Raw genomic sequence first — 27,431 nt, 5'->3', positions numbered from 1 at the left:
TTTAGATCGTTCACAAGTTAAGTTGATGGATGTATAAAGGTTAATAAGTCTCGTTGCTTGGAAATCTAGGGTTTTTCATTTGGAAAGATGCAATGGATTGCTTTATAGAGTACCTTATATTATTAAGGACCAGTTTAATATTGCTTTTAGGAAACATTTTTGAGATAAAAACATTGTCAAACAACATGCTTTTGAGTATTCCAAATGTGCTTTTTAGACAAATTTTTTTTTTTTTTGCAAAAGCACATTTTTAAGCCAAAAGTAGAAGCAGAAAACTTGAACTTTTGCTTAAACATACTTTTTTCTCAAATGTACTTTTAAAAAGTAATGCTAAACTATACCAAACTTACATAATTAACTTTGGGTTAGCAACAGACCCGACCCTAGAGGTTGTTTGAGAGTGCAGCCATCTAAGACTCAAGGCTGAGATGTTCCAATTTTTTTCAACCTTTAATGTAAGAAAATTTTTTTCAAACTAAAATAAATTAATTGAATGCCTAAGACATTCAATTTTTCATTATAAATGATTCATCTTCTAGCACTCTAAAAATTTTTCAACTTTTTATTATATTATAATTTATAATTTTTAAAAAGGTCTAATTTATTATTTTACTTAGTGCCAAAAATATTAGGAATTGTTCTGAAAAATAGTAGCGGTGAAGTTATTGACGAAATCAACGTATAAGCGAAATCTCTGAATGCATTTGTGGCTAAAATCCGTTGTTGATTAATCGAAATGGATGTCAGAATGTTATAAAGCTACCAACATGATTTGTGGTAAATTAAGTTCAACCTGGGAATGTTTTGCTATCATCATATATATTATTTGAGTACATCTTGTATTAGTTCGGTGATAATGGGTCGGGTCGGATTTGAGCCGTAATAAAATTTTACGTTCGTAGGTTTAGGTTTGACCTAGTTTGAAAAATAAGTCTAAAATTTTAACTAAATTTAATTTGGATAAAAAAATTAAAATCCAAACTCGGCCCAATCCGTCAGTATTAATTTTTATATAAAAATAAAATTTAAAAATATGACACATTAAATATAGTAAAAACATTAAAATAAATTTTTAAAAAGTCTTTATGCTTGAATAATATTAAGATAAGTGTAACTTAATAAGTAAATACTTCTAAAATAGTAACAAAATTAAACAAATACTTCTAAAATAGTAGTAAAATTAATAATAAAATAACAGTTATATAATATCTAAATAATTACAATAAAATAATAACAATATGATAATAAAATGACAAAAAAATGAAAAATAACAATTTTTTTTCAAATTCAATTAGTATTAAACTCAGAATAAACTTACTTAAGATTTGACCCTTTTTCTAAACCGATTTTATTTTTTTTTACTAAACAAATCCTCCCAATATTTATAATAATTGATTAAAAAAAAACAAATCTTGTAATAAAATGGTGACAAAAAACTCGAATCTTGTAATAAAATGATGACAAAAAAGTGAAGAACCTCCTCTCTTTTGTAAGAAAAGGAGAAAAAAGAGCATTCTTGAACGTATAGTTTATGCTCTCTCTTCTTTATTACAGAAATCGCCGAATAAATAGTGAAGAGTTTGGTTCTAGCAATAGGCCACGTGTCTCGTTGTCTCTTTTGACCTCTCTTTTTTCTTACGACACCGCAAAATAATCAAATCCCCTTCTTTATCTTCTCTTACCCCCAAATTTCCCTTACAATTAGGGTTCTTCTTTCTCGACAACTTATTCAAAAACTCAAAACAAATTTTCTGGGATCTTGTCTCTCCAGCCTTTTCTTTTTCCCTTGTTTTTCTCTTTTGGGTCAATTTGGAATTTAGAAATCTAAAAAAAATTCATTGGTTTTTTTCTTTTTTGGAATAATAGAAATGCAGTGTTTGAAACCAGAACCGGAGTTAACCACCACCAATGTCGTAACGATCAACGTCGGCGGCGAAAATTTTCAGACGACCAAACAGACATTAACACAAGCGGGACCGAATTCTCTCCTTTCTCAATTGGCTGAAACGACGTCGGATCGTTTTGTTGACCGGGACCCTGTTTACTTCTCGCTCCTCCTTTCACTCCTCCGTACAGGTGCTCTTCCGTCCAAAGTCAAAGACTTTGACCTTAGGGATCTCATCGAAGAGTCGAGATACTACGGCATTGAGTCCCTTTTGACGAACTCTTTGACCAACCCTTCTCAATTAGATGCTTTTGCCCTTCAGAAATCTTCGATTTTACCCTTGAATGGCCGCGACTCCCCTTCCGCCGTTGCCACTACGCCTTTTGGATCCCTCCATGTTTCCCACGGGAGCAAGATTACGTCTTTCGATTGGTCGTTGACGAGAAAGTCAACGATCTTAACGCAATTCCCAGCCGTGGATTCATTACTCGCGATTTCCCCTGATACCGCCGCGGCCGGTGCGACGGACTTCTCGGGGCTCCAGATCCTCGATCTCCAAAACGGGTCCGTCAAACAAACTCTCAATTGGGAGAACGCGACCCGATCCGGTTCCACGGTTCAAGCCATCGGTTCATCAGGCGAGTTCTTGTTTACTAGCTTCGAATCCAGTAGGAGAAACTCTAATTCAATTATGGTTTATGATTTGAATACATTGAACCCTGTTACTGAAATAGGTCATAATGAGATTTTTGGGGCTGATATCGATTCAGCCATCCCAGCTACAAAGCTGAGATGGGTTTCAAAGTACGGGTTAGTTATGGCATCCGGGTCACATAGTGGGTTATCGGGTGTATCGGGTAATATTAGGTTTTGGGATATAAGATCTGGTAATGTAGTTTTCGAATTGAAGGAGAAAACCGATTGCTTTTCGGATATTTGTGTTTCGGATAATCTTAATGCGGTTTTTAAAGTCGGAGTGAATTCTGGCGAGGTTTTTTACACAGATTTTAGGAGTTTAGGCAGTGTGAATGGTAATAGTAATCCATGGATTTGTCTTGGAGATAAGAGGAAGATTATTAATGGGAAAAAAGAAGGGTTTGGGTGCAAAATTGAGAGCCACGGAAATCAAGTTTTTTGTAGTAAAGGAGGGGATATCGAGTTGTGGTCGGAGGTTGTAATGGGTTCAGCCAAGACTAGTAACGGTAGTGAGGATCAGTCGACGAAAAGGGATTTTAAAAAGAATATGATGGGGAGAGTGAAGGATATGGGAGGTTCGAGGATAACGAACTTGGCATTCGGTGGGAACAAGATGTTTGTGACCCGTAAAGATCAGCAAGTTATTGAGATTTGGCAGGGTTCGGCTAGAGGGTTTTGATTCTTCGAGACCTTCAGTTAGATGTTTCATAGGAGAGAATGTTTGATCAAACTATAAATCAGGGTACTGTTTATTTCTTAAGTTGGTGTCTAGTTCAATACTTTGTGTAAATGAAAGGTCTGTATTGTATCTTTGTAATATATGGATTTGGTTCATGGTGATTGAATTGATATCATCATCTACTATTGTTACAATTTATATTGAATCATAAATGAAAAACTTACATGCCTTTGCTGTTTAGCCTTTCACTTTTATGCCCATTATTTGCTTACTTATTTCCTTTGGATTTGGAAATATCCTGGTCACGACTCAAGAGGGATTAATGAAGAATCTCGACTCGACAGTAGAAACATGGCGAGAGGAAAATAGTAAGAAACTGCTTAGCATTCTTGCCATAATAGCTAATTTTTAAGTAATATACCTTGAATCTAGAACTCTTACATATGTCTCTCTTTTGTATCGGGTCTTATATGCTCTGTTCATAATATAATGTTTCTGTTGAACGTTCATTACTGGGCATTTAAGTATCAATAATGTTGGCGTGTCTACACTGCTTGCTCGTGGCTTCATCGTGTTCCGACGAACAGACACTGCAAATACTCCTAGAGAGGTGAGTACCAAGTCATATTAGAATCAATCGTTGATTTTGGATAGCTTATTACCTACGCTGTCAGGACTTAGTTATGCATTCTTTTTCCTTGACATGGTACTTTTGTAAATCTTATAACTTCTGCATTAAGAACTGTGTGATAATTCATGATCTACATGGACTACTAAATATGGCTTGCGGCACTGACACCGTACCAGTACCAGTGGTGACGGCAGTGGGGCTAATCTTTGTAAACTAGTTTTCAGATTCTTGCAGTCAAGGGCACTACTAGTTGAAACCATCAATGATTTCTTCATTTTCAGTGTCTATACGTATTTTGCATTTCATTCAAATCTTCTCGATAAAACTGGGATCATTCCATATACCCTTTGTATGTTTATGAAAATATTACGGTTTATCACAGTTTCAGCTAAAAGAGTACCAGCACTAAGCATCGAACATCTGCAGCTCGTCTAGATAAGGCTTTGTGAACTAACTAACTACTTGGGATTGGTCAAGGTGCAGCTGAAGTCCCATAGCTTTTTTGCCAAATCTGCATCCTTCGCCTTAGCGCTTGGGTTACCTATGTTGCTGTCTAAGAAATATTCTCCGCTAACACCTTTGACTTGTGGATTTAATGCAACATAGCATGTAGTGGCGGCTCCCTAAAACCATATCAAAAAGAAAGCCCATGTATATGGACCAACATGAGCTGTATGAGAGTGATAGTACTAATTTGAAACATAGTTTTTATCATAATGAAAATCTTATCTACCTGTGGAATATTTTTGAGGAAGTATCTTCCCAACATTTGACCAACGGCTGCGTCAAACCAATGTATTGGAAGTTAAAGGAAAAGTTGATGTAACTTGTTTGGAACTTTCCAATATACCAAAACAAAAACTAAAATGGTTTGAAGGATTACTATTGATTAAACCATGGTGGCGCATAAGATTGGTCGAAATAATTGCTCCAGGATGAAGTGAATTTGCAGTAATCTCCACCTCTTCTTCCTGATTATGCCAAAGCAAAAAAAGCACTTTAAGCTTAGAGATGCTAACCTTAGCTCACACATATAAAGAATCACTCCTTGCAAAAAAAAAAAAAAAAAAAAAAAATTCCAACCAAAAGAATTTTCAATATATCGATTTTATCAGAACAATTAATTAATGAAGTTCATTGACATAAAGTTCCATGTCAACAAGTTATAACCTGTACGATACTTAAGTGATCTGAGGTTCAAGAATTTGTGTAAATGAACTAGACTGTGGTAAGAGTGCTATGGAGTCCCTGTTCTAAGAGTCGGATTGTATTTTGCCCTATTTACTAAAAAAGGGGCACATTAATCATAGTAGTTGAATCAAAAAGGAAATCGGTTATTTTTGTTAAAAGTTTTGATGCGTGTACTTCAAATTAATGTACAGAGACCAATTTTTAATAGTAAAAATGGATGAAATTTTTTAGAGGACTAATTTGTTCTTTAATCTACCATACAGGGACTACTTTGCCAATTTTTTAGTAAATGGGACAAAACGCAATTCGACTCTTCATACAGTAGTCTCCACGATAATTCTACTTATAGATAGTATATTTCAGAGAATTTGAACCGTACCTTTAGACGCTGAGCAAGCTCCTTGGCATGTAATATGTTAGCAAGCTTTGATTGTCCGTAAGCATACCAAGTGTAGTATCTGCAAATTGGCTAGAAACAAAATGAGATCCAAGATTTTTATACACAAAAAAGGGAACAAAGTGGTGAAGCCAGTCATCACTTGTTTTTTTACCCTGATTCATCGTTGATTTTATCGAAACGAATTCCCTCGCTGTACGCAATCCGGTGACCTTCAGAAGATACATTGACAATCCTCCCTTCTATGTTGCTTTCACGTGCTGTTCTTTTCATAGTCTCCAACAAAAGATCAGTTAGAAGAAAATGACCTGCAAAATAATTACTATATTTCATTAGATTCAAGATTTCACGTAGACATGGCAACTATTTTTCAATCCAAGTATATCACATTAATGCACTCATTCTCCACACATTATTTATAGATGAAAGTTATATGAAATATATTGAACCTAAATGGTTGGTCGCAAACTGCAGCTCGATCTTATCTTGAGATAACATGAAAGGAGTTGCCATGACCCCTGCATTGTTGCTTTTAAGCAAAGGAAGAAAATGTTAGTCTTCTCATCTAACGAAGTTCATGCACAAGCTGACAAGCATAAGTACAATGGAGGCTGAGTCAGATTGCATTTTACCCTATTTACTCAAAAAAAGATCAAATTAGTCATTATGCATTAGATCAAAGAGCAAATTGGTCTTTTCTGATAAAATTTTCATCCATTTTTCTGTTAAAAACTAGTGTGGCTGATAGAATAACTAGAGAGTTACATGTGACGTGTACCTCATTCTGACATATAGAGATCAGCTTTTAATAGTAAAAATAGATGAAATTTTTGGTCTAATGCATATGGATTAATTTGCCCATTTTTTAAGTAAAGGAGGCAAAATGCAATCCGTCTCCTGGTACAAGGGCCTCTATGATATTTTTACTCAATAATAGCTGAAATCATAAGCACAAATTGGTTAAGACTAGAGATCATAATAATTGAAATTGCAGTAGTTTAAAGTTCTTACATTAGGAGGTTCAAGGGAAGATTAGAGGATTGATATTGTGATGCAAATTTCCTTACTGATGCCATTGAGCTCAGATCCAATTCCATAACATCAATCTTAGCACTAGGGATTTCTTTTAGTATTGATTCTTTGACATTCCGACCGGCATCTGCATTCCTTACCGCCATAACTACGTGGACACCGCGCAATGCGAGGACGCGAGTAGTCTCTACACCAATACCACTTGATGCTCCTGAAATGGACCGATAAGTAACCAAGAGAAAAACATAAAAGCACCAAATATAAAGGCTGTAATGGTTAAACAGTATTTCATCTAATTCGACACTTTTTAAAAAGTTTGAGAGCGAAATTTAGCTGAAAAACCAATAGAGGCCAAATTGAAAAAAAATAAAAATATAAACATAAAGGTTAAATTTGTAATTATGTCTTTTGTTTCCTTTCCCAGTCTTCTTTGATTTGAATAACACAGACCAAGGATTCTCCTATTATGTCACAGATCTGATAAACTACTGTGAATTTAACTCTATTTTCTATATACTCAAAACCCAGAAATTGGAATCAAGAAAAAAGCATACATGAACTCTCTGCAATAAAAAAAAGAAGAAGATCATCACCAAGATCACTAATTATGACAAGCTTGATGAAAAGTGAATAAATTCATAAGAAAAATCTCAAAAAAGTTCACTTCCTTTTTATTATTATTAATATTTCTAGCCAAATAATGAATTGATTTTTCTATTTACTTCTAAAATCTGAAGAAACATAAATGATCCACACAACTTGGTACTTTCCACGAAATGAAAAATTAATTACAGCTATAATGAATGACAATACTAAAAGCCCATATAAAAATGGAGTACAAAGCAACCTAGGAAAGAAAAAAAGAACCTGTAACTATGGCAGCGAGAGCAGATCCATCAATCCCTTGAGTAACTTCTTCTGCGGTAGAAGAAGCAGAAAACCCAGATGGTCCCTTCCATCCAAAAATCCACATGTTTCCTTTTGCGGTTTTATTTAGAAAAGCTACACTATGAATTCACTGAATATAAGAAAAAGTAGCAGTTTTCTATTGGCAAGAGTGTAAAAATTTGCAGTATTTAGATCCCCAAAATGAAAACTTTACCATTCGTTGACCAATTCGATATGGTTATTACAAGCGAAATTTGTCTTTCGGGATAGAGTCGAAGTTGAAATCACTAGCCAATAGCTCCTTCAATAAAATTTTTATCATTTTTATTATTAATTTAAAATTTAAAATTTTATAAATTATAAAAAATTAAATTTAAAAATTACCATTTTAGGAAAATCATGCTTTCGTAGTCTCTACTAAGCTTCGTCGTTGGTTGACTCTACTAATAAATTTCTTACTTGAATTCCTTATGTCAACCTTATGGTCAATGTGTTTCCTGTTTTAGGTATGGTTTGAGTTCGAGTTGTACTAATCGTATTATTATTAAAACTTTACCCTCCTTTTGTAATCCATCAAAAATTTTTTTTAATAAAATTAACTCGATACATTGAAAAAACATTGTAGGAAAGATTTTAATTTTGATTAACACTTGTATTAATTAATGATAATTGTAGACTACATAAAAAAATCAAAATTTGTAGCTATTTTGTTCATTTTTCTTTTAGTAATTATAACATGATTAAATTGTTAAAATAGTCATTTTGTTTAACTCGGTTTACATTTTAATCATTTATATTTGAAATATTACGTTTTAGTCATTTATGGTAAGTTGAGATGATACGTTAAATCATCATTTCAAACGAAAATTTTATGTTAAATTATACAATTGGTCCCTACATTTTTCATTTTAAGCAATTTAATTTTTTTGCTTTTACGTTAAAAGAGACGGAGAATAGAAGAAAACAAAGAGAGAAGCATAAGAAAATGGGAAAAAAAAGAGAAAGTTAAAAGAACATAAAAGAAAAAAATAAATTGCTCAAAACAAAAAAAAATGGGGACCAATTATATAATTTAACCTAAAAAATTTATTTGAAATGATGATTTAACATGACACGTCAGCTTACCGTTATACCATTAATAATAATTAACGGCTTAGTGACTAAAATGTTACAACATATTAATGTAAGTGACTAAAACGTAATATTTCAATTATAAATAAAATATAATCTGAGTAAAACAAAAATAACTATTTTAATAATTTTCTTTATAACATCAACAAATTTATTTTTAGTTTTATATGGTATATTATGGAACAAGTCAAACACAAGACAAAAATCTAAAATTCCATTACCATAAATCAATATTTCATAATATACAATTATTAAACTCATAATTATAATTGTAAAATTTTCCATTAATTCACAAATAATTTTTTAATTATAAAATTATAAAATTAATTTTAAATTTGCATCTAATATATTTAAAATACGGTGTCTATTTAAAAAATCAAATCAAATAAAAAAATATATGGTTTGAATCTAATAATATTAAGAATAGGGTAAAATATAATCAAAATAACTTAAATAAAAACTTTTGAATAATTCAATGATCACTTTTAACTTTTTAAAATTGAATGACCAAAACGTAAACTTATTAATAGTTTAGTGACCTTGGGTGTAATTTACCCATAATAATAATATATAAGCAATATAAAAAGGCATTGTAGTAATTTTTTGACCGAATTAGTGTTTGGTTAATTTGTGATACTAATAGATTTAAATAATGATATAAATGTATAAAATAAATATCAAAATAAAAATTTAATTGGAGCAATGAAAGTAAAGTTTTGCAAAATACTAGTGACAAGTGTTTGAATATTATCACATCTAGTGATTTTATTAAAAATGTAAAAGATAAAAATACTATTTTAATTATATAATTTATTTTAAATATAGAAAAATATTATAGTAATTTCTTATTCGAGTTTGTTCCCACTTTGATCCGTCACATCAATTCTATCAAATTCAAAATTGTAGTCTACCAGTAAAATTAGGTACATTTTTTGACCCTAAGAGTAGCGACCCTCTTTAAAAAGGCCTTCTAATAATTTCCCTAGTTGTTCTGGTTAAAGCAAAGCAAAATTTGTCAAAAGTAAAAATAATGCAAAACCAGAGAAGGCATGCCCATGTGTTAGTGGTCACATACCCTGCACAAGGCCACATCAACCCTCTCATCCAGTTTGCTAAACGCTTAACCTCCAAAGGAGTGAAAACCACCGTAGCGACCACCCTTTACACCGTCAAGTCCATCAATGTAAGCAGTACGATAGCTATCGAGCCGATCTCCGATGGTTTTGATGAAGGAGGGTTCAACCAAGCTCCAACTCTACAAGCTTACTTGGAATCCTTCAAAGCTGCTGGGTCTAAAACATTGACAGAGCTGATTATGAAGCTTAACAACTCCGGGACACCAGTCTGTTGCGTTGCGTACGATTTGATGCTGCCTTGGGCTCTTGATGTAGCTAAAGATTTCGGTATTTCTGCAGCTATGATGTTGACGAACTCGGCTTCGGTGTGCTCCTTGTATTGGCATATCAATCAAGGTGGCTTGAATTTGCTTGCGAAACAGGAAACCTTAGCAGCCCCGCCAATGCCTGGGTTGCCTTCCCTCGACGTATCTGATTTGCCAAGTTTTCTTGCTCAGCCGACCAGTCAATCTGCTTATTTAGCACTGATCTTGGATATGTTTGGCATTAGTGAGGAAAATGATTGGGTTTTCTGTAACTCTTTCGAAGAGCTCGAAAGTGAGGTAATTAACTGGATTCTCAGTTTTGTTCAAAGCTTTTTGTAGCTAAATGATAACAGTTCAGTGTTTTTTTTTTGTTGTCTTTGAAAAAGCTGGTCAAGGCTCTGATGGCAAAATGGCCTGTGGTAATGATTGGTCCCATGGTGCCGTCATTCTACTTAGATTCTCGAATTGAAGGAGATACAAGCTATGGCGCTAGCCTGTGGAACTGTGATAATGATCAGTGTCTCAAATGGCTGGACTCAAAGCCATTAAAGTCGGTGGTATACGTATCATTTGGAAGCATGGCAAAAATCTCCACTGAACAATTTCAGGAAATAGCATGGGGCTTGAAAGCAAGTAATATGCCCTTCCTATGGGTTGCAAAGGAACTCAAAGACAACCAGCTGCTCGAGCTCATTGACTCGATTGGAGAAATGGGGCTAGTTGTTAAATGGTGCAACCAACTAGAGGTGCTGGCTCACCAAGCAGTAGGCTGCTTCGTAACACATTGTGGATGGAACTCAACTCTAGAAGGCTTGAGCCTAGGCGTGCCGATGGTGTGTGTGCCACAATGGAGTGATCAGCCAACTAATGCCAAGTTCTTAGCGCATGTATGGAAGGTAGGTGTGAGAGCTAAACAAGACCAAGGGATCGTCACGAGGGAGGAGCTTGGGAATTGTTTAAGGGAAGTCATGATCGGAGAAAGAAGCGGAGAGATTAAGAGTAACGCATCGAAATGGAAAGAGCTTGCTAAAAGAGCTGTTAGTGTAGGTGGGAGCTCAGATAGGAACATAGATGAGTTTATTGCAAAGCTGCTAAAGCCTGACCAGTAAGTACTAAAGAGAAAAGAGAGAAAAGAGTCTGTCCATGAACCGACCTAGGAGTGTGCCGGCCACCACAGGCGGGTATTTCCGGTGCACATCACTAATAAAGTTCATCCATCAAATAAACAACAAACCTGCAGGTAATCAAGGACAAATCAGGAAGTCCATAATTCTCAAAGTATATATCTTTATAATCTAATATGTTAATTACATGAATAATATACAGAAGTTTGACCAATTGCTAAAGGTCAATTGTATGTCTTGTATAATGTTGGAAAGTTAAAAAAGAGTGTAAGGTCGTATCATAAGGATAAGGTTTCACAAAAGTATCCTGTCATCTGCAATTAATAGGAAACTTCATATCTTGCAATTGTTGTCATTGCATATGTCAGCCTGTGAAGAAATAAAAAACAAAGCAAAAGAGATTGAGTATACATCAATATGATAATGAGAAGCAAAAGACATGATAAAATCAGAAAATAGAATACTAAAAGAGACCGGTAAAAAGACTTCTCTAGTCCTTCTCAAATTTAAAATTGAGCAAACTGGTCCCTCTAAAAAAACAGAGCAATTTAATCCTTATCAATTTCAAAAATGAGTAACTAAGGGCAAATAATCATGGCGTTAATGTCTTCCATAAATTATACATAATTTTGGTTGGTATAATAATGTGTTTATATATTTTGTCATTTTGGCCTTAATTCTAAAAAAACCAACAAATTCAACCTCAACATTTGCACAAATATTGCAGAATAAATTTGTTAAATTAAGACTAAATTGATAGAATTTGTAAACTTTGAGTGCTAAATTTATTATTATATCAATTAAAATCATGTTAACTTGGTGATTAATTATCCTTAGTTGTTCACTTTAGGAATTGATATGGATTAAATTACTCTGGTTTTGTTTAGAGGGGCTACTTTTCTAAATTTCAAAATTGAGAAGGACTGAAGAGACCTTTTTACCAAAAGAATCTCTCTCTTTTATCTTTCTTTTATTCTTTTTGACATATTCTTAACCTTTGTTTGGCTAGATGGAAAAAAGACAGGATTTTAACAGTACGGTGATGATAAAAGTAACACTAACACTATGGTCTCTAGCTTTAACAAGCCACACAGTTGAGACTAAGGACATTTAATTTTCCAAAGGTAGGAATATCTAAAAATCTGAAAAGAGTTAATATAGAAATGATAATATTTGCGCTATAGAGCAAAAAAACCAGCATCTTAAGCATGTGGGCTACGCAGCTTATCTATTTTGGTTTCAACAATATAGAACCTTGAAAGCTCTGTAGTTATTGTATGCGTACCTTTTTCTTTCTTCTTGTCTCCAAGACCTCTTCTAATGGTGGCCGGCCTGAAAGGAAGAACAGGAATCTTTAAAACATGAGACCTCGGTAAAATCTACAAGCTAGCATTTGAAACTTTCAAGTACAACCTATGTTTTACCAGTAATTTGAAGCCGATATTTTGCCCAAACACCATAGATGGAATCGGCAATTGTCGCAATCTACAGATCATAGCATGGATTAGAAAGGGCAGGGGCAGATCAATAGAACTTAATATAAGTCATGTAAGGAAGCATATAAGCTTACTGGTTCATATTTGGTAATGGCATAAACCCATCCAAGACCAACTTGCTCATACAATTTTCTAAACGCCTGCAAGATATCAATAATGCAAACAATGTTTTGAATTTATTCTTACAGTCCAGCATGCTTCTAAAGAGGAACAAAACAAAAATAAAGGAATAAGGGGAAAGTCTCTTAGAACTAGACTCTTGTTGGTTTGTTCTTCAATATAATAACATTTTATAGCACTTCAATTAGAACCCTTTTGTACAAATAAGCACACTGTTTATGCCTATTGACTATATTGTGCTGACTTTATTTTTCTAGTAAAAGTATCATGCAGGCCCCTGTATTAGAGGTCGGATTGCATTTTGCCCCTTCTACTCGAAAAATGGGCAAATTAGCCACTGTATGTTACATCAAAGTCCATTAAAAATTCCATCAATTTTTACTGTTAAAAACTGGTCCATTTGCGTTAGCATGACGTACACGTGACACCACATGTTATTGTCTAGTTATTTTGTCAAGCATGTCAATTTTTAACCATACAAATGGATGTAATTTTTAATAAAAAGGACTAACTTGCTCTATGATCTAACGTACAAGGACTAATTTGGCCCTTTTTTGAGTAAAGAGAGCAAAATGCAATTTGGCTTTTAGTAAAAGGGCCTTTATGGTACTTTTACCTTATTTTTCTTAAAGCACCGTAGACCTTGATGGATATGAGGATATGACCTTCCAAATACTGAATGCACCCATGTCATACATATACACTTATCCAACATTTATATCTCAGTCCGAGCCTATAGAAACTTATACATGTACATATGATAACTTGTAGTGATTACATACTATAACATGTTCCAAAGTCTAATAGCAAATTAGGCTAAGAATACTTCCAATCCAGGAGAGCATTGTATAAATTAAGGAATTCATACCTCAACATCTGTGACAACAGTTCCATCAGAGAGAATGGCATGAATTCTTCCCATAACCTATAAAAAGCAAACAGAACCAATTCAAATCCTACATTTGATTACTAATCATGTTTCTTGAAATTTATCAAAAAGGGGTTCAATAACCTTGAAAAGAAATGAAAGATAAACCACACAAAATAGCTAACTTCTCTAAAAGATTAAAAAAATGATGTAGATGATGAACATACGGTTTTGTAGTCCAATCCTTGATTTTCTTCAGGAGAATAATCATCAGAACTTATGTCAACAAACTTGATAGTGCCATATTGCTTATTTCTCTCCCTTAGCATATCAACCTAATGACAACATAAATAATTAAACAGAGCGATAATTATTATGATCATTGTTAAGGGGGAGGTTGGAGTCTCGGACCCTCAAACAGTGGAGGTATTATGCTCAGGGTGTCTATATTCGGTTTTATCCCCGGGTTTTGTCTCCCAACTCCGGGAAGAACCCAACCGGGTTTACGGCGTTTAGGGAGCGCCTCGCTACCAAGGAAATATTAAGCATTTGACCTTGGTGGGATTTGAGGTCTATCAAGTGGTAGTGTTCTTAGCCACTAATGCCATATAAGTGTATGGGTTCCAACCCCACTAAGGCAAATGCTCAATATTTCTTTGGTGGCGAGACACTCCTAACCTCCGTGAATCCTGTTAAGCTCTCTTCGGATTCGGGAGACAAAACCTGGTAAAACCGAGCATAGACACTTCACACACAATAACTCCGCTGTTTGAGGATTCAGACTCCGACCTCCCCTCGACAATAATGAACACCAAATATTATCATAAGCCATATATATGAAAAATGGTGTACCTCACGCATGCAAAGCGGACAATCTCCATCATACAGCATTTTAATCTTCCAATTTTGTGGGGAATTTTGTTCATCATCTTCTTTTCCTTTCTGGGATTTTACAGTATCTGCAGTTACCTCTTGTATTGCCCGAATCTGATACTTAAATCCTGGAAAAAAATGTACAACAGTTGGTAACAAATCAAACTCCCTGAATGAAAATTAAAATGCATATGTAACCCAAAAACAAAAAGGAATGAAGGCATACCAGTTTTGGGGTTAGGAAAAGATGTGAATCTTAGGAGAGGATGTGAAGGGGAATGAAGGGATCGTACCCTAAAAAATAATGGAGAAGATGAAAGGAGAAATGGGGTGGTTCTTTGTCTTTCAATGCAAGCACCACCAGCCCTTGCAGCACCTCTCAACGCCATACTGCTCTTTGGTATTTGCATTTTTTCCGTTGTAAATTCCAGCCATCACTTCGTTTCTTCATCATTAAACTTAAAAAGCGACCACCAGCTTTTATGTTGTAACGTGGCAATCGCATCAACCTTAAATGCGACCACCAGCTTATGTTGTAACGTGGCAATTTCATCTTCTTAAGCCTTTGTCTAAGAGGGAGGGACGGCGATTAGTAAAAAAGGAAATAAAAGTTAAAAGGAACAAGTTAAAAGTTTTGTGCAAGTTAAAAATTTTGTGCTGAAAATAAATGTCAATTTAAAGGGAATCCTAATTTTTTTTTCATAATTTAAGGAAAAAATATTTTTATATCAAACTTGACTGAATCGAAAAAAGTTGAAGTATCGATTTAGAGGATGACATCAAATTGATTAATGATTAAATGAATTTTTATTTATTTATTTTTATAAATTTTAATAATTTATTTAATTATATTGGTAGGATTGATGAATTGATTATCTACAATTTTGACAACTCTACAAATTAATATTGGGAATGTAAAAAATAATCTTGACTGATTTTAACAGTAACAAAGTTGAAATATTTTACTTATATAATTTGTTAAAGTTAATAATGATTAAATAGTATTATTAATTTTTTAAAAGGACCAAAATGAAATATTTTCATTTCAATTAATAACTAAAAAGTTTAAATAAAATGATTTAATGTTTGAGAGAGCTCATAAGAGATTTTCTCATTTGGATTATATCAATCAATTATCATTTCATAAATGGAAAAATTAACATGATCTCCTGAAGTTAATTAAATCGATTAAATATGTTTATATTTTCATTAGTTATATATATATATATATATATTATAATATATTTTAAATAAATATGTTAATCGACTGAACTAACTAATGTTAATTTGGCTTGTTTAGATCGGTTTATGCTATATAAGTCAATCAATTTGATTATTGTATTTGATTGTTGGTTAAGTTAGTTAAGATAGAAAAGCCAATCGAATCAACCAAATTAACCGTTTGCTCACTCTTAATAGTCACACATGAAAAATACCAATCGGGAATAGTAATGATAGCTGTAAGAAATACCAAAGATAAATGTATTTATTTTTTTAGGGATTAATATAACATTATTTTCGACACAACATGGAACATATTCAAGCTGAGTCATACAATTTTGATTTCATATATCAAAGTGACATAATGCAAATCGTCTCAGAAAAAGGCCTTGTGAACCAACCTACTTGGGATTGATCAAGGTGAAGCTAAAATCCCTTAGTTTTTTAGCCAAATCTACATCTTTAGCCATAGAGCTTGTGTTACTTATGTTGCTGTCCTTGAAAAATTCTCCACTAACACCTTTAACATGTGGGTGTAATGCAACATAACATGTAGTGGCAGCTCCCTACAACCATACCAAAACAAAAGTAATACGTGGACTTGTGCTTGTATCCATCTTCTAATGAATCTCACAACAATTTGTAAAGACTAATATACCTGTGGAATACTTTTGAGGAAATATTTTCCAATCAAATGACAAAAGCCTGCTTTGAGGAAATGTATATGTGTTTTTAGACTCGAGCGTAAGTGTTTGGATACAAGTGAACTCGAAGGGATTACCATTCATGCAATGATCGTGGCGCAAAATATTGGTCAGTATTCCTCCGGGATGAAGTGAATTTGCTGTAATCTCCACCCCATCTTCCTGTTTATGTACAACAGAAAAAAAGATTCCTCAGATCTCTCACTTGGCGTGTTAATGCCGTCTTAACTGTATTCCGTACCTTTAGACGCCTAGAAAGCTCCTTAGCATGTAATATGTTAGCAAGCTTTGATTGTCCATAAGCATACCAAGAGTAGTATCTGTTAATTGGCAACAAATGGTAAGAAAGAAATGGTTGAGCATTTTATAAATATCTTGTACGAATAAAAACTGGTTCATTTACCCTGATTCGTCGTTGATTTTATCGAAACGGATTCCCTCGCTATACGTAAGCCGATGACCTATCGAAGATACATTGACAATCCTCCCTTCTATGTTGCTTTCGCGTGCTGTTTTTTTCATAGTCTCCAATAGAAGATCGGTTAGAAGAAAAGGACCTGCAAAATATGTCAGTGTTACTACATCTCATTAGATTTGAGATTCATGTAGACATAACGTTATATGAACCTAAATAGTTGGTTGCAAAATGCAATTCGATGCCGTCGTGTGATAACATGAACGGTGTTACGACCCCAGCGTTGTTGCTTGCAAGCCAAGAAAGAAAATGTTAGTATAGCAACAACTTTAATAATTGAACTCTGCAAGAATATAAAGTTCTTACATTAGTAGATTCAGGGGAAGATTAGAGGATTGATATTGTGATGCAAATTTTCTTATTGATGCCATTGAGCTTAGATCTAATGCCATTACATCAATCTTAGCACCAGGTATTTCTTTTAATATTGCTTCTTTGTCATTCCGACCGGCATCCACATTCCTTACGGCCATAACTACGTGGACACCGCGCAATGCAAGGACACGGGTCGTCTCTTCACCAATACCGCTGGATGCTCCTGAAATGAACTGATATAAGTCATTGAAAGTGACAAGCCTCCATATTTTATCCATCAGGTTAAACTCTCTACAACATATTAATAGTGAGGTGACCCGAAAATTCTGTCATATTCGAGGTTATTTGATTACCAAAGACCCACCAACTTAGTACTCTCTATGAAAAGAAAATCTTCCCAAAACTATCCGATCAACCAAACAAAAGTTTAGCTTAAGAAAATGAAAACTATAAGGATTAATGAAAGACAAGACAAAAACCCAGAAAAGACAAAACCGAACCTGTAACAATGGCAGTGAGGGCAGATCCATCAATCCCTTGAGTAACTTCCTCTGCTGTAGAAGAAGAAGAGAATCCTGATGGTCCTTTACTTCCAAAAATCCACATGTTTTCTTTTGCAGTTTAATCTAAAAAAGCTACAAAAAGTCTTAAACTTTGATCCCAAAAATAAAAACTTTACCAAATCCTTAATAATACAGTCGTTGACCAATGAATATGGTTTTTACAAAGCAACAATATCTTATGGGAAAAGAATGGAAGTGGAAATCATCACAAGACATCATTGACCAAAAAGAAACATACAAGAACAAACCATGAAATACATACGGCTGTAGAGTTATGAATACCAGCTTGTCATTTGACTTATAAAAATTAAAATTATTAAATATTTAGTGATAATTAGATCTAATCATAGGTCAAGTGATCCACCCGAAAAGTAAGAGGATTTGAGTGAAAATATAAGTTCCAAAAATGAGGTTGAACAAAAAAATCAAGCCGAAACTTCAGGCAAGACTTTTTTAGCCTAAGCCTGTTTTTATTTACTGCTGTTATGTTGTTTTATTATTTGACAAAAAAAAAGTTCTAGGTGCCAAATTATAATTATTAAATATTTAGTGAGAATTAAACCTGATCATAGGCCGGGTTATCCGCCCAGGTTCGAAGGCCCGCTCGAAAAGTGAGAGGATTTAGACAAAGATATAAGTTCGAAAAATGGGCTTGAACAAAAAAAAAAATCAAGCCCAAGCCTTAGGCAAGACTTTTTTGACACAGGCTTTGCCTGAATTTGATCAAATATATATATATTATATTAAAGCCAAATTATAAATTATTAAACATTTTGTGAGAATTAGACCTGATCATAGGTCGGACCACCCGTTTAAGCCAAAAGGCCAGCCTGAAAAGTGCGAGGGATCATCAATAATTTCCTCCAAAGAATCATCAATAATGTTTGCAGTATATAATTCTTAAAGTCGACTTTTCAAACTTTTGATTGATTGTACCGTCTCCAATTTCTGCTTCATAGCCCAACTTCTTAAACCCAATCCCATATGATCCAAACACTCAGGGACCGTTAAGTTACTAGAAGTGAGCCACAAATTAGAGACTGTTTTGTCATAATCTTGATGTAAAAGCTATGCTTGCTCAAACTTAAAGTCATAACCCCTACTATTTCTATTTCCCGAATGCACATTATCAGTCGTATTTAATAATAAAGGATAGTGATCCGATATAAAATTATCCAAATAATTAACAGTATAATTGGGAAAGACATCGTACCAATTTTCATTCACCACGCCTCTGTCCAATCATTCGTGGATGTTGTTTGAGGCAAAATTCCCCCTTTCCTACGTGTACCATCTCCTTATAAATCCTATATCAATCAGCCCATTGGCCTCCAATGCTTCACAAAATCCAGAGATCATCTTCCCCTCCCAAAGTTGACCACCTTGTTTCTCCTTATTTGACAAAATTTCATTGAAGTTTTCCATTACTACCCAAGGCCTATCACAACTTTGTCTAAAAGACTTTAATAGATCCCATGACTCACTCCTTCGCCTTCTATCTGGTAATCCATAAAAGCCTATAAATCGCCAACTCAGACCACATTCAGAATCATTGATCAATACATCGATATAGTTTGCATTAAAACTTTGAAGGTCAACAGACAATCCTTCCTTCCAACCTAAACAAAGTCCTCCACTCGATCCTTCAGCAGAAATATTTATTTCATTTCTAAAACCAAACCTTTTCCTGATCTTCTCCATTCTACTGGCATTAATTTTTGTTTCAATAAAAAAAAAAACTTAGGGACAATTTTCTTTCAGCAAATGCTGAACTCTTTGAACGGGCCGTGGATTCCCCAACCCACGGACATTCCAACTTAAAATTTTCATAATGTACGGCTAACCTGCTCCACAAGTTTAGTCGTTTGAATGTTTGAATTTTCTTGTTTCGTAATTCTGAGCCCATCATTCTCATTTGCTCAACCGAGCCACATTCATCACTATTCAATCTGGGCCATTCTTTTACCATCCATAACTGAAATGGATATGTCCTCATTTAGCATATCCTCATCAAAATTTTCTACAATGACAATATACATATTTGGTAACGTTGACTTGCCATCCAGGTTGAGCCCCAAATTCTCCCCGTATAAGGCATGATGTTGGCAAAATTATTACCCAGATTTGATTTTCCCCTATCTTCTCTTGATACTCCTAGATTCCTTCCCCATGCACTAACCGACTCCCGAAGCCAAATTTTATTATCAGCCACCAGTTTCTGAGACAGTACTTTGAGCGTGAGATCCCATCCCATTGGCAATTCCTGACTGCCTTTTACCATACGAATAGGGCAAAAACTCTCGCCATGGCCTAATCTCCCATAAAGAAAGCAAAAAATAGTTAGTTTTTCATACTTGAAAGTAATAAACACTTCTTTCTTCTTTGCTAAGATGAGTTTTTTCTTTCATTTCAATGGCTGTTGTATATCCAACATAACCTGAATCTGCATGAATATTTCAATCCTTCCGCCACCGTTTTTGTTTCATATTCCATGAATTCCTAAATAAAATCTCCAAACTGCTTTCTTATAGCATCAGAAAACATCCTCATAGACAGATTATGGATTTATACCCAGAAAGCAGCTTTTAGTAGAGGAACCTCCAATGGATCCTTACCATCTTGTAAGGTTTCAAAAACCAATAGATGGTTATTGAAAGTCCATGGTGACCTCTTCACCACATTGGAAAGATCGGCTTCACAGTAAAACCGAAAAAAAATCTTTTCTCCCCAAAATCTAAAATTGTAACCCCTCAATTGATGCTATACATTGGCCAGCATTGTCTTCATCGACTAGAAGTTAATTTGGTTGCCGTTAAAAATTTTTCCACTAGACACAAATCTAACCCCTCTTCTTCCACACCTTGTTCATGATCAACTTCCCAACCATCCCTTCCCCGTTGCTATCTTCATACTTCAAACATAAATTTGCGAGCACTTTCTCCATAACTAAACCAAATAAATCGAACAAAACTAACAATCCTCGTCCAAAATAAACGAACAACACCAAATGCTACCTAAGACTATACAGAGAACATGCTACCTCAAAGCATAAAGCCATATTTTATTCTACCATATAAGCCATATTTTTTAAAGTTAATGAGAATGATGTGCTAAAGCCATATTTGTCCTTCTAAATAGATTTTTTTTTTGTTGAAATCTTTAATGGGTCGTTAAGTGTTTTTTTTAATCAAAAGTTGGATCTTTTATTCCATTAAAAGAGAAAGCCTAACAACAACCAGAGAAAACCAAAACAAAACGGGCCAACAAGGTCCAGACCCAACAAGAAAAGAGAAAAAAAATAAGATCCAACAAGGTAAAGGCAGGGGACTCTAAAAGCATCTAAACCTCCAGCTGTTAATCACATTACCCGACCCTGAAAAATAACAAAACCCAACCTGGAAAAAACCACTCATAAAACAAACATTAATGAAAGTTAGTTATAAAGAAAAACAGCAGCAACACATCAATTCTCCACAACTTCTCACCCTGTACAACGCTCTTTCCTTAGTACATTCGGCGATTCAACTCCTCAGAAGCTCCATCGATCGTTGATTTTCCATCAAGACTTCTTCCACTCCGGCAATGGCCGAAACCTACAGATAAGTAGTTTCCCCCTCTTTAAACCCTATTTTGCAATGAGATGAGCCACTTTGTTTGCCTCTTTAGAGACAAATCTGAAATCACAAGATTCAAAACTAGTACTCAAAAATTTTGCATCTTGTATAAAAGCACTGATTTCTGATATGTCTTCAACCTCCTTTTGCAATTTCCTAATCACTGTTCGAGAGTCCCAAGACGAATCGCCTACATACACGCCATCGCTTTAGCAGCAAAAGCCGATGATATGTTCTTATGAAACACCATTTTGGAGCTAATCACTTCAGACCTTGCATTTCTAACAACTAAACCCGAACATGATACTTTCAGTTCCTTTTTTAAAGCCGCATCAAAATTTATCTTGAGCCACGGATCTAACGGAGCCGTCCATCTACTCAAAGAAAACCGATTAATCGGTAAGCAGGTACGCAGCCCCTCAAGTTCCTTGATATAGTTTCTCACAAAATCAGCCACGTGAGATCCTGTCTTAATTTCCCCCCATGAATAAACTTATTTCGAGAAGTCCAAAATACCCACAACGCATGAGCAAACACCTTACACTTATTCAAAGAATATACTTCAAAAAAATTGATTAACCACGCATTGAAATCTAAATTTTCCTCTTGACTGTTCCAGGAGAAGTCTAACATTGACCATGTTTCTTTTGCTATAGGGCAATCCTTGAAGACATGCTCCCTCACCTCCACACCATTTTGACATCTACGACACAATGCAGATCCTATAAGACGTCTGTAATGTAAATTACTGAAAGTAGGCAAATAATTATTGAAAATCCTTCAGTTTGTAATTTTTAATTTGGAAGGTAAATCAAGACACCACAATATTTTGTAGTAATGGTTGAAATTTTATTGTGTATGAGTTTGTCCCTCTTGTAAAAGTAACCTATGACTACTTCGGACCGAGTATTCTCCTATCGGCTCCCCTCTCCAGATTATATAATCCGCTTGCTAGTTCATTGAAAGAGGAATACATAAGATTTGTTTCGCATCCCTTTCCAAAAAAGTATTGTAAATCAGCTCCGACTTCCGTTTTCTCGTACTCTCATCAATTAAATCTGCAACGTCATGAAGACTCAAATTAACATTTGGATTTTAAACTTTGTAATTATGACTTTTAGGTACCCATGCATCACCCTAGATCGATACACGATGACCATCACTGATCCTCCATCGCATACCCTTCATCAGAAGCTCCTTAGCAGCCCAAAGGCTCTGCCATATAAAAGAAGGTGAATTTCCAATCCTCGCATTTAAAAATCAGAATCCTTGAAGTATTTGGCTTTCAACATACATGTAGTAACGTATTAGGATTACGTATTAAACGTCAACCTTCTTTGGCCAATAACACTATATTGAACGGACTTAAATTACAAAATCCCAAACCACCTTCCTCCTTAGAGCTACATAGCGACTTTCAATTGCACCAGTGAATTCCCCTTTTCCCATGACTTTTCCTCCACCAAAATCCGCCTAAAATGTTTTCCAATTCTATACACAGAGTTTTTGGTAAAAGAAAACATGACATAGAATAAGTAGGAATGGCCTGTAAAATAGACTTGATGAATACCTCTTTTCCTCCTTGAGAGAGGTGCAACATGCTCCAGCTATCAATCTTTTGCCTCAATCTATCTTTCAATTTTTGAAAAGCCTTTTTCTTTTTCCATCCAACCAAACTAGGAAGCCCCAAATACCTCTCCACCTCTGTCGAACATTGAACATTAAGAGTTTGTAAGGCCAAACTTTTAACATGATCATTAACATTCGAGTTAGATTTGTCGAAATTAACACACTGGCCAGAGCAAGCTTCATACTCACTCAGAATGTCTTTTATTACCTGAATCCCTTTTTCAGAAACCTCACAAAAAAGTATACAGTAATCCGTAAACATGAGATGTGTAATGGGAGGAGCCAATCTACATATCTTAGCCCTTGTAATCCTCCTTTCTTGGCTCGCCAGTCTCATCAACGCAGAAAGTCCTTCCTCACAAAACAAAAATAAGTAAGGACTTAAAGGGTTACCCTGACAGAGACCTCTTGTTGGTTTAAACTTTGGTCCTTCTTCCCCATTGATCAACACTGCATATTTAACTAAGCTAATACAATAAATTATGAACTCAATAAAAGACTCATCAAATCCAGATTTTGTCATAATACCTTAGATAAAAGGCCATTCTACACGATCATATGCCTTACTTCCAATTTAAGAGCCATATAACCCCTTTTCCCTATTTTTCTATTCTTTAAGTAATGGAGAATCTCATACGCCAATAACACATTATCTGTTATAAGCCTACCCAGAATAAAAGAATATTGAGAATTATCAATACACTCATCCAACACTTTTTGTAGACGATTTGTAACTTTTTTGGCAACAATTTTATAAATTACCGTACACAGACTGATTGGCCAAAAATTCTTCATATTGAAAGGATTTGACACTTTTAGGGTCAAAACCACTTGAGTTCTATTAACTTCTTCCAAGGACTTTCCCTCATTCAAAACTTCTAAATAGAACTTACTGGTATCTTTTCCAACGATAGACCAAAACCTTTGATAGAAAATTACCGGAAAACCATCATGACCTGAAGCCTTAGTTGGACCATACCTTTTAAAGCTTCAACAATCTCCTTCTCAGTGTAAGGAGTTAACAATCGTTGATTCATGTTGTTAGTAACATAACAAAGAACCCCAGATAAGATATGATCCATATTTCCCGTTCCACGAGACTCAAAAAGATCAATAAAATAATTTCTGGTAACAGTCCCAATCTCATCCCCTTCTATGGCTAATGAAATATCATTCCTTTGTAGGCCGCGAATACGATTCATTCGTCTTCTTTGAGAAGCAAATTTGTGAAAGAAAAAAGTATTCTTATCACCCATTTACAACCAGTTTGCTCTGGTACGCTGCTCCCAATACCGCTCCTCCGTGTCCATCTCCATGTTTAAATGTAGCTTAACGTTAAGAAGTTTGGCCAACGAATCATCAATCCTCTCAATATCATTAAAAACCTCCAATCTCCTTGTTAATTGTTTGACTTCATACCCCTTTCTAACTGTAATTCGGGCAGCCCACTGCCTCAGTCCCTTGGCATATGATGTAATGCGATTCAAATAAAAACCTGAACTATTCTCCCAAATATTCTTAATTTCCTTCTCATAAGAATCTTCAAGCACCCACCATGATTCAAACCGAAACCTATTAACTCTTTTCCATTTCTCCAACAACCGTCTCAATAAGTAAAGGACAATGATCTGAGAATGAACAAGGGAGATGTCTTAGAGAGTAAGATGAAAACAGCTGCAACCATACGTTATTCGCAACACCCCTATCAATTCTTTCTCGAATATTATTTTCCAAAAGTCGTCCCCTTTTCTAAGTGAACCATGGTCCAGAATAGCCAATGTCCACTAACTCACAAGATTCTAGAGTTCTTCTAAAAGCCTTCATACGGGACTCTTTCTTTAAAACCCTCTTTTTTCTCATTAGAGAAAAGAATATCATTGAAATCTCCTCCAACAAGCCATGGCAAAGAATTACTCCTCCCAGTGTTTAAAGTAACTCCCAAGCTCTTGCTTTATCTCTTACATCCGGGGCTCCATAAAATTCTGTAAACCTCTATTTCTGCCCATCTTCCTCCTCTTGAATTTCCACATCCACATGGTTTTTGGAGAAACTTCTCAAATTAACCAAGCGGCCTCCATTCTATCCAATGCTTAATCCCCTTCGAGTTCCTTCCGCAGGTACATCCACACCATTAAGAAAATCACAACGTCGTCTAACAACTTCCATTCAATTACCAGACAATTTAATCTCCAACAAGAAGACGATTTGGGGGCAATAGAATTTCAACATATGCTGAAAGCGACGAACTACTCACGGACTCCCCAATTCACGAACGTTCTAGCATAAGATTTTCATGGCTTTTGGACGGCATACTCATTGGTAGCCACTGATACAATTTCAAAATGAGCTGATTGCCCACAACGAATCTCTAACGAATCCTAGATTTTTGAAACATTAGAAATCCCTCTCCCAAACCTTTGTCGTTTCTTACCCTCTTCAATGGAAATTGCCTCTTCCTCCAATTCACAGTCCATCCTCATCAAATCCGGCCATTAACCCGAACCACATCATTTCTCACCAAAATTGAACCTTTTTCAGCCTGGCGAGGTTCAAGTTGGTGACTTATTCCAACTTGCTCCTCTTTGCCCAAGGATTGGCGAGAATCATGTCTTTGATTCAATAAATTAGGGGATTTGGAACCTTCCAAATTTATGTCAAGATTTGAATTAAAATTCTGCCCATGATCCACTCCCATAATTATTCCTTAAATTTGGCCTTAATTGTTGTTCATTTCGTTTCTTTCCAAAAGAATTATCCCCTTCCTCCTTTAGCCAAATGCTACTACCCATAACCGCCCTCTTTGTCTGCGCCCTCAGAGACAAATCCTAACCCAATTCCACCTCATGTATCCCTAACTGTAATCTTTTTGAACAAAAACCGTCACCATGACCAAGACATCCACACAAAAAACAGAACAATGTTTGTCGAGACCATTTTTAAATCGAGTTTTGAAAAATAGGAATCGACTTTAAGAAAAACAAAAACGGGAGTCGCCACCAATCTTTTTAGGTGTGATTGGATCACCTTATAAAATTTTTTGCTTTAAAACATTAATTTTGGTCTACGAAAGTCGAAAAAACAGATTCGGGAGTCGGTTACATACGAGGAAGGGTTAGCACCCTCGTAACGCCCAAAAATTGGTACCTAATTGATTATTAAGTGTCTTTAATGTCGAAAATTTGAAAGTTTTAATATGCAAACCTCTTTTAATTAGAACATTTTGATTTGAAAAATTTAGGTTCGCTTATTTTAAACGAGTTAAAATATCACATCCAGTAAGTTAGGAAGCAATATTTTAAAACTTTTGAATCTAAGCCTGTCTTTTGAAAATTTCTATTTCGAAACTACAAATCATCATATCCAGTAAGTTAGGACACCATGTTTTGAAATTCCATAATAGTTGTTTGTATTTTGAAAATTTCAAAAATACTTAGAAAGGTGTTAGACTATCGAAATCAATGAGAAAAGTTGCAACCTAGTAAGTTAGGGCACTACTTTTCTCGAAGCTTCCAAATACCAAACATTGCCTTTTTATTTTTTTGAAAACTTGGAATCTCGTTTTTAAAATTGATGCATGAGGAATCATATTACATTATAAATCATGCATGATAACATATTATCGCAACAGGTAAATAAAACATGCATTTAAACCATATGATAGCAATAATATAAAGATCATACATTAGATACGTACATATTAAAAAATAAATATAGTAAATCTTAACAACATACGTGCATAAAGATATACATAGCATATCTTGAAGATGAATAAGCAAAACATACAAACATACAAAGTAATAATTAATTTAAAAATGATGCATGATATACAATTTAATATATAAACAAAAAAATAATATAATATCTATGTTCATAAAATACAACATCAAATAATAATTATAAAATAACATTTAATACATAAATGATATAAAATATAACAATATATAAAAGATTTAATACGTATTAAAATATAAAATATGGTGAGTAATTATTGAAAAATATACATATATAATTAAAATACAATATTTAATAATGCATGATAATAATATAGATAATATATATGTAATGAAAAACTTAAATAAATATAATGAAATATAATATGAAATATGTATAATAATAATAATAATGTAACAAATATTTTACATATAAAAATATAATAAAATAAATAATATAATAAAAATATATAACATATAATAAAATTTATATATATAATGTTACAAATAATATAAATAAAATAATATATATAAAAGTAATGAAACAAAACTTTATATAAAAAAATATTTTGAAATATCATACAATATGTATATATAAATGAAAAATAATACATAATTTTGATAAAAATAAAAATAATATATGATAATAATATACAAGTTTTAAAATAATACTTATAATACATAAAATAATATATGAAAAGTAATAATATAGAAAAATAAAACAATTTTTATATTTATAAAAGATTTAGAATAAAATAAATAATATATACGAAAAATAATGAATGAAACAATATTATTAAAATAATTT

At 34.1% G+C, this 27,431-nt stretch overlaps 5 protein-coding genes across 7 annotated transcripts; 2 read left to right on the top strand and 3 right to left on the bottom strand.

Moving 5' to 3' along the window:
- The first annotated feature begins 1,428 nt into the window (after positions 1-1,428).
- LOC108483261 (BTB/POZ domain-containing protein At5g41330) lies at positions 1,429-4,420 on the top strand. Its single transcript, XM_017786547.2, has 3 exons — positions 1,429-3,628; positions 3,786-3,870; positions 4,068-4,420. Exon 1 carries the CDS (start codon positions 1,869-1,871, stop codon positions 3,258-3,260), a length of 1,392 nt encoding a protein of 463 aa, XP_017642036.1. The 5' UTR covers positions 1,429-1,868; the 3' UTR covers positions 3,261-3,628; positions 3,786-3,870; positions 4,068-4,420.
- LOC108483262 (short-chain dehydrogenase TIC 32, chloroplastic-like) lies at positions 4,205-7,731 on the bottom strand. Of its 2 annotated transcripts, none has more exons than XM_017786548.2 (9): positions 7,614-7,731; positions 7,379-7,513; positions 6,491-6,722; positions 5,929-6,008; positions 5,634-5,787; positions 5,462-5,540; positions 4,775-4,862; positions 4,625-4,671; positions 4,205-4,514 (listed from the first exon to the last, which is right to left on the bottom strand). In XM_017786548.2, exons 2-9 carry the CDS (start codon positions 7,482-7,484, stop codon positions 4,350-4,352), a joined length of 951 nt encoding a protein of 316 aa, XP_017642037.1. In that variant the 5' UTR covers positions 7,485-7,513; positions 7,614-7,731; the 3' UTR covers positions 4,205-4,349. The 2 variants fall into 2 exon arrangements, with proteins under 2 accessions (XP_017642037.1, XP_017642038.1); XM_017786549.2 differs by having other exon boundaries at positions 7,379-7,518; positions 7,614-7,723.
- A 1,727-nt stretch (positions 7,732-9,458) lies between these two features.
- LOC108480486 (UDP-glycosyltransferase 74F2-like) lies at positions 9,459-11,337 on the top strand. The gene is made up of 2 exons (XM_017783504.2): positions 9,459-10,208; positions 10,298-11,337. The coding sequence occupies exons 1-2, from the start codon at positions 9,561-9,563 to the stop codon at positions 11,018-11,020; spliced, it is 1,371 nt and encodes a 456-aa protein (XP_017638993.1). The 5' UTR covers positions 9,459-9,560; the 3' UTR covers positions 11,021-11,337.
- On the bottom strand, positions 11,182-14,946 carry LOC108480487 (uncharacterized protein At5g50100, chloroplastic). 2 transcript variants are annotated; one of them, XM_017783505.2, is made up of 8 exons: positions 14,619-14,946; positions 14,372-14,520; positions 13,747-13,854; positions 13,520-13,576; positions 12,606-12,671; positions 12,460-12,520; positions 12,321-12,367; positions 11,182-11,404 (listed from the first exon to the last, which is right to left on the bottom strand). In XM_017783505.2, exons 1-8 carry the CDS (start codon positions 14,800-14,802, stop codon positions 11,369-11,371), a joined length of 708 nt encoding a protein of 235 aa, XP_017638994.1. In that variant the 5' UTR covers positions 14,803-14,946; the 3' UTR covers positions 11,182-11,368. The 2 variants fall into 2 exon arrangements, with proteins under 2 accessions (XP_017638994.1, XP_017638995.1); XM_017783506.2 differs by having other exon boundaries at positions 12,449-12,520; positions 14,619-14,945.
- A 914-nt stretch (positions 14,947-15,860) lies between these two features.
- On the bottom strand, positions 15,861-17,954 carry LOC108481999 (short-chain dehydrogenase TIC 32, chloroplastic-like). Its single transcript, XM_017785104.2, has 8 exons — positions 17,608-17,954; positions 17,099-17,330; positions 16,945-17,021; positions 16,721-16,874; positions 16,559-16,637; positions 16,395-16,479; positions 16,272-16,318; positions 15,861-16,179 (listed from the first exon to the last, which is right to left on the bottom strand). The coding sequence occupies exons 1-8, from the start codon at positions 17,711-17,713 to the stop codon at positions 16,015-16,017; spliced, it is 945 nt and encodes a 314-aa protein (XP_017640593.1). The 5' UTR covers positions 17,714-17,954; the 3' UTR covers positions 15,861-16,014.
- Positions 17,955-27,431: the final 9,477 nt, after the last annotated feature.

The sequence above is a fragment of the Gossypium arboreum genome, chromosome 1 (genome assembly GCF_025698485.1).
Source record: "Gossypium arboreum isolate Shixiya-1 chromosome 1, ASM2569848v2, whole genome shotgun sequence".
Classification (NCBI taxonomy): Eukaryota; Viridiplantae; Streptophyta; class Magnoliopsida; order Malvales; family Malvaceae; genus Gossypium; species Gossypium arboreum.
Note: the sequence above shows the minus strand (reverse complement) of the source record. Positions and strands in the feature narration are given on the sequence as shown.